Genomic DNA, 19,225 nt, shown 5'->3' with positions numbered 1-19,225 from the left:
TAAAGGCCATTAAAACTAGAAAGGTTTGTGTGATTCATATAAAACAGGTTCACATTAAAAACAGATCTAAATCTAATTTTTCAGCATTATAAGTCTTATTTTCTTTGATTTCTGATTTCAACTCATCAGGATTTGTAGCTTTTTATTTGCCATTCGGTTAAATGAATATTTGGCAAGGTTCTAAGATGCTGTTTTTTGTTTTGTTTTTTTTAAATTAAGAGAAACTAGGTAAAAATTTTTGATATTTTACAAACCTAAACTATGAGTCAGGAATATTTTCCAGCTCTAATTTTATGTGGATTATTGTTCCAAAACTTGTGAAATCAAAATCCAAGTTAGTGTTGCACGCCTCATTAAAAAAGTGATGATAGTTAACATTTTTTTGGGATTTGGATTGTAAAAGACGTGACTTTGCTGCACAGATGTTGCAAGGTCCTATTTAAATTCCAGTTGTGCAGCTTTCCAAACATCGAAACAATCAGGGTAACCGGATGGAAACAAACACTCACACAGGAAAAATGTCACTGCTTTTGGCCTACAGACATATTTATCCCTGTTTTTAAACAGGTTCAGATTGTAATAATACCCTCCCCTTTGTTTTGCTGTTGCACAGCTCGACTTGGAGAGCAAACACTTCATTAATTGGATTGACTACATTAGGTAGTCGGTAATGAGGTGAATGTTTGAAGAAAAAAAGCGATTATGACATAAATGTTTGGTTTACTCATATATAATTATGCATTTATTGACAATGATACAGGTCTGCTGCAGGTCAGGGCACCTAACAGGTGGGCGTCTTCAGTTTACTTGGCGGACCGCCGGGTCCTCTTGTCCCAGGAGAAGTTTGCTCCGTAGGATTTCACCCGTGGCTTTGAGGTCCTCTTGTCTGTTACGTCGTAGCTCCAACCTGAAAGAAAACAGAGTAAGTGATGGGGCTGATAACGTCACGTATGTTCCTTTTGGACGAGCTCCAACCACAATGAGGTGTTTTGTAGACATCAACGGGCTGTGTGTAGTCAGAACGGCTCTAATCTCTTCGGTGCAATAAACAGAGTAAGCCCGTTTCCTTTGCTTGGTTTCAACAAACTTTCCCAGATGGTTCAATTCTGAGTCAAAAATGAACTTGATTAGAGCTCCACAGAAAACCACCTCATTTTGTTTTACTAAAACAGGGCTGTAGTCGATTGTCTAATGAGCTGGTTGGCCCATTAAAAGCATTCCTTTGATGTTTTATTAGTTGTCATGACGCCCACACCTTGTTAACTGGTATAAGACAGGTGCTTGGATCACCACCATCACCATTTTTGGTTAAAAAGGTCAACTGGGAACACCAAATCTTTGCTTAAAAAAAAAAAAGTTACCTGAAAGAATCCGGTCACAGGTGCATCTCTCCTGACAGTTTATATATCCACTGATATATAAATGACTATATACTGTAAATGATTTATGTTAAAATATGCAAACATGACTGTGGAAATAATGATGTTACCGCTCTGGATGGTCAGTTGTGTTAGATGCAGTAGCTGAGGTTGTTTTGACACCTGCACAGTTTAATCAAACTCTGGTTCGTTTCCGTGCGATTCGTTTGTGCAGATGTAAACACAGTAAACGCACTCAGGTGCAGTAAACTGCACCGAGACCCTTCGGAGGAGGTGGCCTCGGTCCAGTTCCAAACAAACTCCAGAGTGGTTCATTTATGGTGAGAACGTGATCAACCCTGGATCCAACCCAAGCAGCGTTCCCATAGCCCAGGTATGCTTTGCTTTCTGGGTCAGAAATACCAGAAACATGCAGATTACAAAACTGTAGCAACTAGCCATAAAATCAATGTTAAGTCTCTGTTAAGTTTCCACTTGCATTCTGGTTAATTTTGTGGTTTTTTTATGTGAAAAGAACCCTTAAAATCACAAGAAAAGGCTAAAAGCGTGCAAACTCAACTGATTCAGACCAGAAGAAATGAGCTGTAGATGGACAAAGCCCTAAAACTGTTCATGACCAAAGTGTACACTGATCCATTTTAAATCCAGATACATCATACATGGGGTTAATGTCACAAAACTACTGACAACACAACTCTAAACACCACCAGCAGTATGTAAAAATGAACCACTGCCTGTCCAACAGTCTGCTCACTTCACTGCTGAGAGTTATTTGTCTTGCAGCCAGAAACAAAAGACAAAATCCAGATAAAAACTATTTACGTGGTTGGTGAGTCAATACATGGCGATTGTATGTATCATAAAATCTATGTGCCTGTTTGTAGAGGACTATCGAGTGGTGAGACTTATTTCTCGATTTCTTTGTTACAGTGTTTTGTCACTTTTAAAATGATGAAATAGATATATTGTTTAACTAAAGGTCGAAAAATTCTTTACCATTTTTCTCTGCAAAAGCAATGGCATCTTCCTTGGAGGAGAATGACAGCACCATGTTGGACAAGGGATCAGCTCTAAAATAGAAACACAAGGCATTAGAATCCAAAATTCAACAACTGTGTGCAGAGGTTCTATAACATCAGTTTATGTGCTGTAGGAATCAGGAGGTGGAGGTGGAAGGTTCTCACGTTGAGGACCAGCCCATCAGTGGGTTCTCCCAGCGCTCTCTAGTGTCAAAATCCATCTTCCACTTTTTGGTGCTGTTCACTCCGGACTGCATGGCTGTCCTGGCTGGCACAAAGATGTGAACCTTACGAGTTTTGATGTGCTCCTCTGGGACTCCAGTCAGAGTGGTGATGTCCTAAAGGACACAGAAATTAAACACAATAAACTTTAGGTAACAAAGTAAATAAACTAACGAAACACTAGGATAAAAATCTAAACTAGGAGAGTGCTTCTAATGTGAAAAAAGTGTGGCCTCATGTAACTCTCCAGCATTACAACTGATGTCACGCACCTATTACTACTTGTGTTCCGCAAGTCAATTGTAATAAACTATGTGAAAACAACCCCTCAAATGCTCCTTTTCATGCATGCTTGTGTAACAACTCCCTGACTTAAAAACAGAAGCGTGGTTTACAAGTTTTGGTTGGTGGAGATGTGAGATGACTGAACACAAATGTGCTGCAAATCCTGTTGGTTAGCCAGGTTTTCCTACTGATTGTCAGCTGTGATGTTTCACTGTTAACTGGCAACTGCGTGATAGTTCAAGCTATACAATGAAATACTTTCTCTTGGTATTCAATAATTACAATTACTATAACTACACAGTAGTACTAATCACACTGGTTACTGATGGTGTTCTGCATATTCCAGATGCTGACTTGCAACTTTCCAAACTGGAAATGCAAAACGTTCATCTTCACATTAAAAGTTGTGCCTTTTAACAACCAGAGCCTGATTTTTAAGAAGGTGACAGACTGTGAAGCTTCCAGCAGACAGGTTGCACAGAGTAAAGGAAAAGCTACAGAGAGATGGACAGCTGCCATGTTTTAAAGGGTGAAACTTTTACTTTGTGAAGATTGCAACCCCTTCAATCTTCACCTTAGCAAATAGTTAGCAAATGGAAAGATATCTGTGCATCACATGTACCGCTTCACAAACAATTTCACCAACAACAGCAAGCAAACTCCCACAGACAGTCTTTTCCCTCGTGGATCCCACTCGGTCACTGGCCAGCCTCTAGGCCTTCATGACTTTGGCTTTAACAATTGATTTCACAGTGACTCATAACCAGTTGGGGAATACACATTTTTCTCTATTTACCAGTTGCTGCCCAGCAGTCACCAACTGAGCTCTAGGCCTGCGTGACTAAGGCTGAAAACTCTGGCAATTACAAATTTACAAGAAATTAATAAACAATTTCCATTTATTAAAAAACAAAAACAAACAAACAAAAAAACCAACAACAACACGTTTATGGTTGCCAGCAGTCCACATGAAGTATTCTACTTTGATTAGATTATTCATGACTTCTTCTCTCCTTGCGAACATTAGGAGTTCATGCGAAACGTAAGCTTTTCTTAAAGAAAACACTTGATGTCAGCCTGCAGGTATAAAAATACAACTTTAGCAACATGTTTTCAGAGCTCAATGTCAGGAGAACAGAGGTCAGGAAAATGTTTGATGGCCATAAAAGTTACTTATGTAATCAACTGTTTCATGTTTTATATTTTTGTACTTCACATCAATCTCTTAGATTTATTCCCACTGTAAAATATTAAGGTGGAAAAGGGGGGTTCAGTACATCTTTGATGTCAAAGAACAATAAAACACAAAAAAGTCTGAAGTGAATACTTAAAAAAAAAAACAAAAAAAAAAAAACGTTTTATAGGTGCCATAAAACAAGCTAAAGTTTGGGTTCTTACTGGCAGCACAAGTGTGAACAACTATCCCTGAATCTTTCCTCAGCTTTAACCTGTCTGCATTGGTTTGGATAGGTTACTAAGTCAAATATACATGTGTACCATTTTAGTGTTAATTAGTAACAAAATTTGTGATTACATCACATATATTGTTAATTTGAAAAGAGATTTAAAAACATTTCACATGTAAAAAAACCAAAAACAAACTAGAAACAAAATAACTATTTTTAATGTTTTTTATTAATAACTAATTTGCCTTTATTACCTTTACTATCATTCTCTTTTACACCAATACCACAACAAACAGTTGTTTAATGTATGTAAAGAGTATATATTAGAGCCTTAAATAGTTCAAATTTTCTTTTTAATTACTCTGAATAATACAAATCAAGGTGTATTCCTACAGCTATGGTAGGATGGGGTTTTATTCTATTTTTTCCCAAGTTTTTGTTTTTTGTGGTAGTTCTGTGTTTTCTATTTATTTTTTGTTTTTTTTAATAACATTTTTGCTCATGTTGACATTAACAAAAAGTCACCATTACTTGTATATATAGCAAATCTCTCTTGGCTTGATTTTTTCATGAATACATTGCCAAGAAAGTACAAAAAAGTGCATTAATGTACTTGTTGCTGTGTAGGTCTGGACTTTGTCTGCAGTGGTACTGGTTATTGGGCGTACGCACACTTTGTGAAAGGGTCAATCGTGAAGTTAGAGAACAAAAAAAAGTAAAATCTAAAACAAGAAATATAATGGCAATCTCTGAAATTAATTCCTAATCCTCAATTAGTTGCAGACCTTCATAAAGTAGGACAGCACGACAATTGGATGAGGAAGGGTCTGTGGGTGCACTGAATGCATATTCCTGAGCAACTGAAGCCCCTTGGAGCTCCTATCAAAGATCTGGTCCAATTCTTCAGGGAATTAGCAAACAAGCAATGGGAAGTCGGCGACAAAACACAGACGAACCTCCCAGCACGCAGGCAGCAGCCACCCAAGACTGAGGGCTTTCCAGGGAGCTTTCCTTTCAATACAAGAATTTTACACATTTCAATGGCCATTACAACTTCAAAGAATCAAATTTTCATCATTGTCTGTCATCTGCCAGTTGATTTGTAGAAAGGGGTCATTTTGCATGAACTCCACACAAAAGCCCGTCTTCCCCTTGGCAAAGGAGCTTCCAATGGTATTTAAGCCTAGTAAATTACAGGTCCAACTGCTAAACTACTGCTTGTTTCAGTGAAACATCTTTTGCCATGCAATCATAAACAAGATCTGAACATTGAAAAGATCGTTAAAATGAAAGGGAAAAGACGAACAAAAGGGGGGGAGGAAAAAAACCCGTCACAAGTGCTTGGTAATTATTTCCGGCTGCCCCATCTACTTAACCCGAACAATTCCTTCTTGTCACAAAGAGGAAGAAAACATGTTCTCTTCACCCAGAGGGGGTAATGGTTCATGACACAATAACACACAAGACAGTGTTAAACAACAAGAAAATAAGATGAAGGGTTTTTCCTCTTTTTTTTCCAGCAGGTGATCAAAAATGCTTTAAAATGTCTGCAAGTTGTAACTTTTAATTTCCAAAAGGCTATGCTCCAAAGATTTCTCTATTCTAAAAGAGAGCATTAAGAAAAAACTTGCAGAGTTTTATAAAACGTGGAATTTCTGGTCTGTTCTAGGCAATTGAACCCATTACGTCCCTCTATGAGACACATTAGAAATGACACTCTTGGAATCAGCAGGTCACACTGTAGTTACATGTAACTGTAATTGTGAAAAATATGTGACATATATGGTAAACTATTGTAATAATTTCTCCAGATGTAGCACAACCTAAGGTTGGGTGTGGATGAGCACAAAAAGGGAGAATGTGTCAAAACAAACGCTCTTCCAAATCACTGAAAACCCTCTGCTTGCTTATTTGGCATTGTTTGCAAAAATACAAGTCTAGACTTCTGATATTTGCATGCATTACCCTGAAAGCTTGGAGGGTTATCGGCATAACAAGCTCACCCACAATACCCAGATTCACAAAAGGAACGACTGTGGCTGGAATGCGGTGTGTTCCCAGGAAGACTAGAGAGGACTGTCACAAAAGGAAAACCCACACGGTGGGCACTTTTTCTTCTGCCATGTACAGGAAGCGAAATGAGAACTATCAAGTTTGACACTATTCACAGGGCCTTAACGGGACCCTACAATACCTGGCTGGGCAGACAGAATGCAGGGCTTAACAAAGAGGGGGGGGGGGTAATGGCTGGCAAAATCTCCGTCACGTGAAAGCGTGTCGATATTTCTGACACCTCCAGGCTACGTGCCAAATAAAGAGCACAGGGGCTTGTCGCTGTGGGGCCACTGGGCCCACCAGAATGCTGAAAGCTAGTACCCCTAATTCTCCAACAGAGAACTGGGATGGAAATTTTTGGTGTAAACAAGACAGAAATCTCAGTCTGCTTAAGTCTGGTGGAAAAACTGTAGGAAGCGGTGAGATACCAAAAAAAGAAAATGATAAAGAATAGTTTTATAGAGGGAAGCTGGATGCCCAAATACCTCCAAATTAAACATTTGTGAAATGTACTGTTTTTATTAATTAGTGCAACATCCATTCAAAGAAAGTATAACCCAGGTTATTTATGTAGCTACACTTTACTGATGTCCGCTCGAACACATGCAGGCAATCATTCATCTCTTGAAACGAGGCCACCTTTAAGGATACATTCGCTAAATGTGTGCGTGTCTGTCTGTTCAGTCTCGGGAACTGCTCATCCAAACAACATGAGAGAATGAAGTCATATATCACAAGAAACCAAACATAACACATAAATAAATGTCCATCTGTCTTTGTGGAAATCAGTTTGAGTTTTAGATCAAAGTGACAACATTTCTGGCTGGCCCACCTCCTTTTAAAGGCCTGTTTGAGGGTGAAGACTTGGCTTTCGGGTTAAAGTCACAACTAGGTTTAGGTTAGGGTACAGGTTTGGCCATTAGTTGTGATGGTTGACATTTAAGATGTGTGACACTTGGGAATGAATAACTATCAATCAAAATGCACACAAATATAGATGAACACACTTTTGTATTTGTGGCTCTCCCAACACTCACACACTGTGGGGAGCAGACAGCTGTCGCTCAGAAGGAAATGCAGATAGCAGAACAACTTTGACCCAAAATATGAAAAGCACTCCTTCAAACAACCTCAAACCTGATTCTTTACTCATTCGGGTCCAATCAAGACTGACACGGTTTAGATAAACTGTTGTCTAGACAGGTGATTAACAGACCAGACAGATTTCTGAAAATATATCAGTGGGGTCTTATTTCTTTCAACTGTCATAATACAAAAGTGGCTTACCTGTTGTAAATAACCTACAGTGTTGCTTGTGATCAAAAAACTGAATATTTTAATACAAAGAGTTGCAATGTCTTATCTTCCTGACATAGGAATCTACTGGTCTAATTTCCATTTATTTTCATCTCCTTCTTTGGTCATTGATGATCAGTTCATGTTTGAAGGAGATGAACCAGAACAAAATGTGCACCTGGAAGTCCAGTTTGGACAACAGATACTTGAGTTTGAAGGTTTATCATATATCAGCAGCCTGCATAGTAGTGCATAATTTATAGAAGCAGTACGTAAAAACTTTGGAGAATTATTATGGTGTTAGTTCTTTTATTTTAGCTTCAAGAAACACAGAGTTCACCTTCAAAACTAATATACAGGGATGTGTGTTTATGCATTAAATATCTATATTCAAGAAGCTTGTACACCAATCAAAGATGTTTCTTCCCGTAAACTGACTTGCAACGACTGGTATAACTGCATCAAAGTCTTTAAACCTGGCATGCTGAGATGACAGCTCTATTCTCAAAGCCATCTTCAATCCGGCTCAGTTATTTTTCCAAATATAGAAACCAGTTGCCAATGAAGACAAAAACTATGGCCTATTTTAATTGCTGAAGAAGTCAAGATGCCGGGTGTGGATGTCTGTTTCTCTAAGTGTTCTTCCAGCCTCCACTCTTCCCATATTGTTTAACCGATCTTGTCAGCTTCAGATGATTTGCAGGTGAATGTCTACATTTCCTGCAGTTCATTTCCCACAGTTTATACAAAGGGATATTAAACCCACCTTTGCCTGCTCTGCGATATAAAATGTGTTTTTCATATTATTCCTGATATTATCTGCAGATCTAATCCAAACACAATAAAGGTTTAAGGATTTTTGTGGTATACATTGCATTCCTGAAAAGGTAATGAAAGAGATCAAATGTATTTTACCCTAAAAAGTGGTTTGCCAAAAAGATTTAAAAAAAAAAAAGAAAAAAAAGAAAAAAGAGAAAGAATACTGAAATCAGTTTGTGAAGAATGTTTGAGAAAATGTCCAAGTAAAGCAATATAAATCATAAATTTTATGATTTATTTTATTCATCTAATTCCATTTTGATGAAAATATCCACTGCTTGGAACACAGAATAGCTCTTTATGCTGCAGAGTACCCAGGTTTGGCAAAGAATTAAAAACAGGTGCATATAAAGACCTTCTGTTTAATCACTCAGTGAACTAATTGCCCCTGTCTTTTCACTTAATCACTGGATACTCCCACTAGTTACTAAAAAAATATTTATTTAAATATAAAATAAAGGAATGCCACATCTGTTCCATGATCCAGGACGACTTGGTTATCAGGTATGAGAATGATCAGCTCTCCAATAAACCAGATAGGTGAGAAAACGCGGAGAACAGGATGGATACAGAGGACGATTATTGATTTCAGGGTTTCAGCCAGAGTACAATAAGGCCAGTAGCATATATGGCCTTACGTGACCCCCACAGGGCTGCAGTTGTAGCTGGGTTGTTTTGCATGAGCCATGATACTTTTTTACCTGTTCAGCTCATATATAAACATTATTCAGCACTCTTCTGCTGGCATATACAGTACTCTTCTTTCAATTTATCTTCCAAGGAGTCATTTTTCAAAGTAATCCTGAGCAAAAGTTGTCCAGGTTTTCTGAAGTCTTTAAAGTTTTCCTTTGGACATTGGTTCCTTTTTCAATCAATTTCAGTCAGGTCTTTGTTAACATTGGACACTGACCTATGAATCATCCATAAATGAGCATTCAACATACTCAGCGTTTCCAAATTTCTAACTGCCAACAATAACGTGGAGCTGCTGGTATCAAATGATCAAGTTTGATGGTGTTGTGCTTTTACACTCTGTGCTCTCTGGTCACTACCCTGTGGCTCCTCAACTGTACTGGCAAGTTTGGGAAGTTTGGAGGACAGGTCAGCACTTTGGGCTTTTTGTCATGTTTAATGCAGCTAAGATGGAACCACAAGAATGCCAGGACCAAAGTTTCCCCAGCAGAACATTGCAGTGCAATGAGATAATCGCTGTTATTCACTTCACCTGTCCTGGTCTTAATGTTGTGGTTAACTGGTTAATGTCTGTTCCCCTAAACAGCCCTGCTCACATTACCTAAACATTACTACTGGCGTGCTGTTTTTTAGACTTGTTAAGGTTTCCAATTCTCAGCTGAAGTACACAGTGTATTTTCCAGTTAGTACAGTAACCAAGCAAACAGACAAACAAGCAAACAAAGGATGACTAGCTCTGGCAGAACATTTCTAGCGTCACCGTCACATTTTTATAGACACCAGGGCTGCCACCACACAAATAAGCTCATCATAGGATGTATACCTGTATGCCAAATCTATAACTTGGCACCCAGAGGGGTCAAAAGGTCACCAAAGCTGAATCATGTTGAGTCAGCATGTGCCGAAAGCCCAAACACATCGCCCCTAACGCCCCACTGTCCAGCCCACACCCAGACCAAGAGCCTCACTCATCAGCCTCGGCCGGTTCCCACCTTCAGACGTCTTTGAAGTGGAAAAAGTGTGCCAATTACTGACTGGACACTGGGGGCATCTCTAATAGAAACAAATATTATGCTGCTTGCTCATGTGTGGGAGTGGTTCAACATTGGAGAACAAGAAGCAGCTGGTATATGAAAGTCATCTTGTATTTCACATTACACATACTGGTAAAGAGAGGAGAGAGGAGGGGTCATTTATGAATATTTTGGATGCAGACACACTTGTTTGTCTGAGCATCTCAAATGTCATTTTATAATAAAACAATTTATAAATAAACCCAAACTATGAAAATGCGTCAAGCAAAGACTTGCCCCGTTTCAATTTAATCTTACTGTGAGTTGTGAGTATCTTTTTAAGTTTCAAAATCTTAGTGGAGTACAAGTTTGTGAGGAAAAAACAATTACTTAAAGCTATAAGACAGAGCAACACTATTTAAGCATTATTTCCTAGTGCATGTTAAGGCTCTGACTCTGGGGGGGGGGGTTAATCGTCTGGCATCTCACATTTTATGAATACCAAAAGCAGCTTGCATAATTACAAAAAGAGCTGGTAGCTTACAACTAATGAATAAATTGAAGTGTTGTCAAACAGAAGTAGCAATCCTTTTTCATCCAATCTGCAAACACAACACTTAGCAGTTGGACACTTCCTAAAACTCCCCAGCTGAGGAGTCCTCTTCAGAGAGTTAGTCTATGGAAGAGAGTGCTAATGAATGAAATACTATTTAGTTGATGATACATAATAAAACCTCTTGTCTGCCATTCATCAAAGACCAACATCCTCTCAGCCACTACTTCAAACTTGAGCAGAGATTTTTTTTTTCGCACAAGTGCGCCATGTAAGAGGGCAACCAGACAAAACAGATACTTAAATTGTCTATGTGCAAAGGAAGGAGGAAGGCTGGAAGAGGAGGGAAGGGAGTGAAAAGCGGGTTGATGGGGTGGTGAATGTGGCCTGCTCCACTGTAGGTCACTCTGTCTCTGAGGCTCGACAGAGGATATTCACGCCTGTACTGCAGACTTAAAGTGGTGGTGCTCAATGTCCTCATAGCTAGAATGGCAGTTTTTGTGGGTTTTAGTTTTTTGTCCCCCCCCCACACCCCCACACACTTGCAAAACAATTATTTTGTATCAGGGAGTCTGACAGCAAAAATAAATCCTAACGTTTCAACCACAAGATCGTTCAATCTGATTTCAATTTCTGTCTTTAAAAACAACCGACAACAGGCTTTTAGACTCAACTACCTTACCGCAATGGAACCCCACATCTTTTAGCCAGATGTGATGTCACATCTTGCCAAGCAAATGCTGTTCTCTAAATTATATAAATAAATAAAGAAATCAAAAACTTATCAAACGTAAACATGCCAAGCATCGAGTGAGCATACCTACACTCTCCTCTTGCTGTCGTCGTTCTGCCTTTTCACTCAATTCCCCACGGTCTAATAACTGTCCTTCTCTGGCTCATAAAACCCTAGTGCCTTTAGAGAACTCTATAACAAGGCTTCACAAGCGCTTTAAGATTATGGTGTTGCCTTTATGTGGACAGAGAGAGCACGTTTGGCCACAGCTGAAGGAGAAGTAAACGTTCTGTTTGCAAGACTCAAGAGTTAGTGAGAGATATTGTATTGCATATTGAAGCAGCTGTTATGATTATAACCACAGTTGTTTCTGCAAAGGGCCAGAGAGTAAAGCAAAAAGGCCTGACTCTAATTGACTGCGGTCGTAGACATTCCGTGTAAAGCTGTGTATCACTGGCCAGCCAGTCGTACACTGGGAGCTGCCCAGCATGCTTAATCAAACAGTAATTACAAACAAAAGCAGGTCGGCATGGGCACGCCGGGGAACAGCTACGGGCACTGGTGGACCATCACGCACGTCCTTTTCTTTGGCATCATTTCTGAAAATCAGCCAATGGCCCAGAAATTTTGCTCATAAAAGTCAAATTTAAAGCTTTAAATGTGGGGAAAGAGGTGAAAACACTCAAATCCTACAAAACCTACCAATTTTTGGCACCTCCTAAAGAAGTTTATAGTCAACCCTAAAATCAAAATCATCTCCTCTGCAACGACTTCACTGTAAGTAAGGCTCTGTAACATATCAAAATGCTATTTCAATTACAAATTTAGCTTTCAATTACTATTTAAGCAAAAAAAGAAAGAAAAAAGAAAACGCAAATACTGTTTCAAGATTATGCTCTTGCTTGATTCTTTTTTTCCCCCCTCCCATACATCTAGTGTAATAAAATGCACTTTTTTATACTCAATAAATCTTTTGATTTTGTTTTTTCTCAAGTCTAAAATTTGAATGACCATAATAGGTGGTTTTTTTTTGCCTAAATCAAGTAGCTCTAACTATATACGCACTGACCATGCTTACCTCCATGTATGCCAAAGGCCCAATTTCAGCCAGGAAACAGCCAGATTCTCAAACAGTTTTAATCAGTTCATCTTTTACTCTTCAAAACCCTCACACGTGGCACTATTAAATTGTTTGTTTTGCTTGGTCAGCAGTTTAAAACCCACAGCTACTTTACTTATTGTCATATAAGATGAACAACAGAAGCAGATTGTCATACTTTTTTTTTTTACAATTACTCTTAACTTGAAAAAAAAAACCACGCAATTTTAGTGAATGACACTTAGAAAGGCAGTTTCAGAAAAGCAGTTGGACTTCTCCCTGTCAGTATAAAAACTTTCTGTGACTAATCAGTATTTAAAACTTTTTTTCTGTCTGCAGTCCAAATCACTTTAAATGTCCTTTTCCCTGATTTTTGACCCAGCAGGAGATTCTAAATTCGTCTGTAATGGAGATGGCCAAACACAATGTAGAGATCTATGTTCTTGTAAAGTCTGCATTTTCTGGACACACGAGAACTAAGGACAAGATAATGAGTATCAGACAAATGTTCATGCAGAGTTTTTGGAGTGAATTCAAAATATCATTTGCCCAGGCCAAAATGCAATATCATCTGAAAGAGGTTATTCAGAAATGTTCACTACGCGACGAGCAGCACTCCACTTTCTCCTCAGGCTGGTCGAGAGAGACGGCGTGCAAACCCTGAATAACCTCTCAGTGGATCGAGATCTTTCTTTGATTGGTCAAACCAGAAAGCAATTCACACTTATTGACAGCCTGATGAATGACTAGCGTGCTGACATACGCTGAATGCCCAAAAGGGAGAGTGCTCTCAATGCCCTCTACCACGTGAGACGGAGGCCACTGTACTGTAAACAGCTGAGGGCCTCTCTTTTCGGCCTGTCTGGGTGAACATTAGAGTACTTCCCCTCGTCGCCAGTAACAGCATGCTACAAAGGAACCTCTGTGGCCAACAACACTGAAGTGGCCACTGTCTTTTTCGTGAGTCTCAGGGTGTCTCACAAACTTTTTTCCATGCTAGTTTCTTTTCTTTCACCCCCCCAACACACACACACACACACACACACATTTTTTAGAGGCCCTTTTTTTCCTCTCCTCTGCTGTGCCTCTCTGTGGCCCCTACTGAGAGGACAGAGACAGACACTCCGCCCAGCCAAAGGTTTGTCTGCCAGTATGGCCAGCTTTGGTCTGGGACAAAAGCACACTGACGCTGCCCATACTGCTCCCCCGCCCCAAAACAAGTCCACAACAGACTCCCACATTCTCCCCAAACTCCCTCTTTCTCCGTAACCTTCTAATTCAACTTTCTATGACAAAGCAGTAATGTCAAAGATCAGTCTTTGTTTTGTACAGTTGGTGCGTTGTTAACCACTTCAAATGCTTGGTTATCACTGTTTAGACTATAGTTCAGCACTTAATGCTAAAAAAAAAAGAAGACTAAAGTGAAACAGAGCTATACCACATCCTAGAAAAAGTAATTCAGTAAAGTAACCGTTGCCTGGTCAACTAGCTTCTCTCTGACTGGGGCTTGATTTAAACGGAACAGTTCTTTTGGAGCAACAGTGTGCGCCCAAAACAGACCAGTCATAGACACCATGTAAAAGAAGAAAAGCGAAGAACAGGGCTTCATAGGGATTTAATCTTTCAGCATCTTTAAGTAATCACATTGAAAGTTGGCTTTCTGAAATTGCTTTCATAGAGATTACACAAGTCAGAAACTAGGCCAGAAACTGTAGACAGAAATGATAAGAGATTTGAGAAATCCTAAATGTCAGAAGACATTTTCTTGCCCTTGTGTATATGTGTAACCAGAAATCCATTTTCATCGATCTTAAAAACTACAAAAAACCCCAAACAAACAAAAAACAAAAACAGACTTCACCATTTGCCCAAGCTAACCCTGATGAATTTTCTTAATTTGCCTGACTAACAATCCAAATTCAAAGAGGTTGCACCACAGATGTGCTGCTAAACTGTTTCTAGCACAGCTTTAAACACATTACTTCCCTCCCCCGTAACCTGGTTTCGTGTGTGCATGTGTAAACATCAAATTCTAATTTGGAATATACCACTCCATGAAGCTTTTTGTGGTTACAGAAAGCGCTGTGAAAAGTCCTGATAAACTGTTTGCAGCGACTTCAGCAAATGTCCCAAACCAGCATTGGGCACTACAGGCACATAACACTGCCTACTTTGCAGGTCAATGTATGACACAGAAAACAACATTTACCGTTCTGCTGCATTGATTTAGAAAATTCTGTTATCACCCAGCTGCATTAGGAGGTATCCTAATGCAGCTGCATACTTTACTGAATGAAGGCAGAGTAGATGAAGTCAACAAGTCTGGACAAAATCATTTTGTTGGGCATATGCTACCAACAGAACAGGCTGACTCGGGCCTGTCTGTTCTAAATTTACATTGAAAGAGTAGCACAAACCAAGCATTATGAAATAGTTCTGTCAAGAGAGGCAATAAAACTATCATGCAAAGCAGCTGATAATTGTTGATGCCAAACAAAGAGCCCTCAAACAAGTGACGAATCTGTGAAACTTCAGAAAGAGCAAAAGAAATCATGTGTTACTGTTAATGATCACAGTATTCAGTCACTACTGACCCAGGCAAATGTTCAAGCAGGGAGGTACTGGCAGGGAAGCTGACATAAAACACATACTGCACATGGTATGGCAATACTTTACTATAGTGCCCTCCATCTTTTGACTGAGTATTTAAAAGCACCCGAGACTATAGTTTTTGTTATCATTAACAAAATAATTTTGCACTATTCTGTGAGGTATTTTTATGATTTACTGTATCCACATTTATATCATTGGGGCATTCATAATGTAACCCCCCCCCCCAAAACTATACATTGTAAATGGACTGAGTGAAGATAACTGCATTACAGTGCGTGAATATTACTCCACTTCTCCTGTTAGAAAAAATTCTATTTCCTCAGCCATTCAAATAGTTGTAGTCACTTCTTTCATGAACTGGCATTTAAACCTAGGAGGACTGTGAGGATAGGAATAATCAGAGCTGTGAACAGAACTACAAATGATGATATTCGTCATCACTGTCATATTGTTACAAAAGCCTACTGTCTGGGACAAGTTCAGTTTGGCAGCAGATGACAAAGTTTTTTAACAGTTTTTTTTCCAGCAGAGTAATTGGAAGACAGAAGATCAGACAAACACCAATGTACAACTCAGATTGAGCAGGGATGAATTCTTACCAATTTCTCATCAACTGTAATAAGCTGTGTGTCTTGTCCTGGTTTCTCTGCCAGTCTCAGTGTTGATGTGCTTGTAGACCTGGGAAAAAAAATTAAATTGTGATTACAAGCTAAGCACAAAGCACCAAAAGTACACAAGTGACAAAGAAATTACACAAACAAGTTAAGCTCTGGAAATGCTGACGATCTTGGAGGAGGCGGTGGGATGGGAGTACAGTGAAAAGGAAGCGACAAGGAGGGAATCCCCCCCGCCACTTATTAGTTCTGTCTGGTGAATCTCTGGCAGACTCTCGCTCTCATCCTAATGACAGGACGTGCTTAATGTTGGCTGTGGTCAACTGTCAGGCGAGGACTGTGAAGCTCTTTGTCAAAGTGCAGCCGTGCCCCATCACAAAACGGCAACGTGCCATCACAGAATGGCACGTTCCATATATTCATAATTTTGTATTTATTTCAAATGAATGTTAAGATTTCACTACAAGTCTCAGGTCTGATTTTTTCAATAAAAACTGATTTAAAAAAAAAAAGACGAATATAGTTTCAGGTGTAATCATTGCACAGCTTAATCACATGAATAAAGTCCTACTCTGCATTTTTCCTGGCATTGAAGGAGCTTTGGGGAGTAACTACACATGGCAGTATTCGCGATGACAACATACAGATAAAGCAATGATTCTTATACCTTATTTAACCAAAATCTGTGCACTTTCCTTTGATTTCTGACCATTTAAATAAGAATGTATATCATGTGTCTGTAAATAAAACCCAAAACTGGTTTAAGAATGAAACAGAGTAGTTCTCCCATTGTTTTAGATTTCAGATTTTAAATATTTAACACTTTTTAATGCATGGTAAAAGGCATTTTTTCCCCTTTTTTTACCTCATCCACCCACTTCACCTCTGAATCTGTTTAACTGTGTGCTCAGCTCTGTGTGTAAAACCATTTCCCTTCCCACACACAGAAATCACACATTTAAACAACAACAAAAAAAACAAAACAAAAAAACCCAACAAACAAACCACACAATCATGGTGAAACTGAGAGCAGGGGAGACAAAAGTAGCAAAACCCATCAATGACTGAAAAACACAGCATAGATGACTGGGAATACATTTGCTTTTTCCTTTTCGCCCTTTGGCTTTCATTTAACTGTTATCCCTGTCAGTTTCTTGGGGTAATAGGACGCTTCCTCATCAACATGGCTGAGGAAATACTGTGATTTGTCCAATCACTGATCTGGCTTTTAGATTACTTCAGATTTTGCCAACAAAATACTGTGCAAGTCAATGATTTCTTATCATCTCCATCTTTCCAGACTCTATAACACAAAATAAATTTCTTATTTCATTTTCAACATGGTAACACTACATATTCTAATCTGGTATCTATTAATAACCTCAGCTAATGCACTGCACATAATGCCATTGTGTGAATAATAAAAGTTGTAAAAGCATGCATCGTATTATTTCTCTCTTTAAAAACTCCCAAAGGAGGCAGTAACTGTGAATACAACTGTTGTAACAGCTTACAGAATCATTTCTGATGATGGAAAAATCCAATGGCATTTATCAGTGACAATGATGAATTGTTATCAGTTGTGCAACATCAATTCTGCTCTGACTAAATGTTAAAAAACAAAATGTGAGGAACAGCTGAAAGTCTTTATAACTTCTTCTTTCAGCTAAAGGGAGATTTAATTTAAAGATCGTCAACATCTTCAACTGCCACTTCCGGCTCAGCCTCCTCTCTTTCTCGTTCAAGATTTTAGAGGAAGAATTGTAGGAAATGGTTAAAAACAAATGCTGATGACTGCCAGGCAAGCCATCAATTAGCGACCATGGCACTTAACTGCCCTTTCTGACCGGAAATATGAATGCGGAAAATATTGTTGTATTTAAGTATCGCTTTAAGATATGGAGGTACACTTTTAAAGTGTCACAAAACCCACTAACTGTGGCAAATAACAGTGTGGTAAAAAGTGGCAAAAAACACTTAGTGGAGCAGCACGGGGGTCAGTTTGTTTAAAATCCTTCCACAAACACAGGTAACTTTTCTTTGTGTTAGTATCGTTGGGGTCTGGTGGCTACAAATAAGCAAATATAATCTGCACTTTGCGTATACTTAATGAATACCTCAAACTATAACTGACAGATTTGTTACTGCGAGAGAAGCACTGTATTCTATCAATAGCAGTGAATTACTTTCATGCTAATTGTTGGCTTCAGGCTCCCTACAGCTGACTGTTAGGTTAACTGTCGGCTGAGTCACTTATTTAATAAAGTTGTCTCGGTCTGGTATGTAGCACGTGCTGTGCAGACCAGTGAGCACCATTTAATTGTGTTAGCTTTTAAACTGATTTCTAGCTCGCCCTAGCATTAGCCAATTAGCTTGGCAAGCGGGTGCTGTAAGGACACTGACATTATCTACAAGCCCAGTGTACTACAAGATAAAAGCGTGCAGGCGCTGACGTTGTTTAGTGTATAAAGTCTTCCACATTAGGTGAGAAACCTCTATTTTGAAAAGAAAAAAAGAAAAATCTTCATTAAAGTGCTCTGCCGCTGACAAGCTAACAGACACACGGCTTCTGTGCTGTAGTCGACTTGGGAGTTAAATAATTCAAACAAACTCAGCTCAGAGTATCAAGTGCGAACAGAAACCTGATAAACAATTAATATGAAATTACCTGATAGGATTCAAGAACATTTTAGAAGCTGCATTAAAAGCAGACAAACGTCCCAATCCGAGTAGTGACATTGAGGACGCCATGATTGTTGTCAACGATGACGTACGGTAACCGCAAAGGAACAAACAGTACGCGCGGGTGGCGGAGACAGCTGGTACATGAAGGACTTTGCCAACCGAATTTTTGGATGTGTCACATAGCACACCAAGGGACGCCCAGACATCTACTTACGCCAGTGCTCTCTTATATAACAAAGAACAATTATTTTGGTGTAAATAGAAGGAAACCCCGCACGCTGAGAAGAATTTCAATTTGCTTGTGCTTCATTTCTACTCACTGAAGTTTATATGTTTGTCTTTTTTCTGCCCGTTTTCTAATGCTTTGTCTGATGACAGCTTAAAAAAACGGAGCAATTTGTTTCTTAAAACATATGTTTAATACATGTATATACTTTACATTGTGTATTGCACAATATCAATATTGTGTAGTACACCATGTAAATTCATTTGTATATTCACAACGTGGTTTTTGGAACATTCAGTAACAGGAAATGCAGATAAAATCCCCTGGGTAAAGGTATATGTAGGAATATACATTTTTAGCAAATCATTTTTAAGTTTAGAAATTGTTTATAGCTCAAGTTTTTAGCCAGTCCAAATGAATAAAATATCTCATGACAATGACGTGAAGTGATGGCCATCAAAATAGACTAAGCCTATAAAAGGTATGGTTTAATTTGATCTGATTGATGTCCAGTC

The 19,225-nt window shown here is 38.9% G+C and overlaps 1 protein-coding gene across 1 annotated transcript; it reads right to left on the bottom strand.

The window, feature by feature from the left end:
• Positions 1-714: 714 nt before the first annotated feature.
• ndufs4 (NADH:ubiquinone oxidoreductase subunit S4) lies at positions 715-18,596 on the bottom strand. The gene is made up of 5 exons (XM_063489648.1): positions 18,468-18,596; positions 15,785-15,863; positions 2,564-2,736; positions 2,376-2,449; positions 715-907 (listed from the first exon to the last, which is right to left on the bottom strand). The coding sequence occupies exons 1-5, from the start codon at positions 18,548-18,550 to the stop codon at positions 804-806; spliced, it is 513 nt and encodes a 170-aa protein (XP_063345718.1). The 5' UTR covers positions 18,551-18,596; the 3' UTR covers positions 715-803.
• Between the last annotated feature and the right edge of the window lie 629 nt (positions 18,597-19,225).

The sequence above is a fragment of the Pelmatolapia mariae genome, linkage group LG12 (assembly GCF_036321145.2).
Source record: "Pelmatolapia mariae isolate MD_Pm_ZW linkage group LG12, Pm_UMD_F_2, whole genome shotgun sequence".
In the NCBI taxonomy this organism is placed as follows: Eukaryota; Metazoa; Chordata; class Actinopteri; order Cichliformes; family Cichlidae; genus Pelmatolapia; species Pelmatolapia mariae.
Note: the sequence above shows the minus strand (reverse complement) of the source record. Positions and strands in the feature narration are given on the sequence as shown.

Coding starts and splice junctions, on each gene's coding strand:
- ndufs4 (XM_063489648.1), bottom strand. CDS start 18,550: ATGGCGTCCTCAATGTCACTACTCGGATTGGGACGTTTGTCTGCTTTT. Junction 2,737..15,784: donor TTACAGTTGATGAGAAATTG/GTAAGAATTCAT, acceptor TGTGTCCTTTAG/GACATCACCACTCTGACTGG. Junction 2,450..2,563: donor CTGATGGGCTGGTCCTCAAC/GTGAGAACCTTC, acceptor TTTCTATTTTAG/AGCTGATCCCTTGTCCAACA.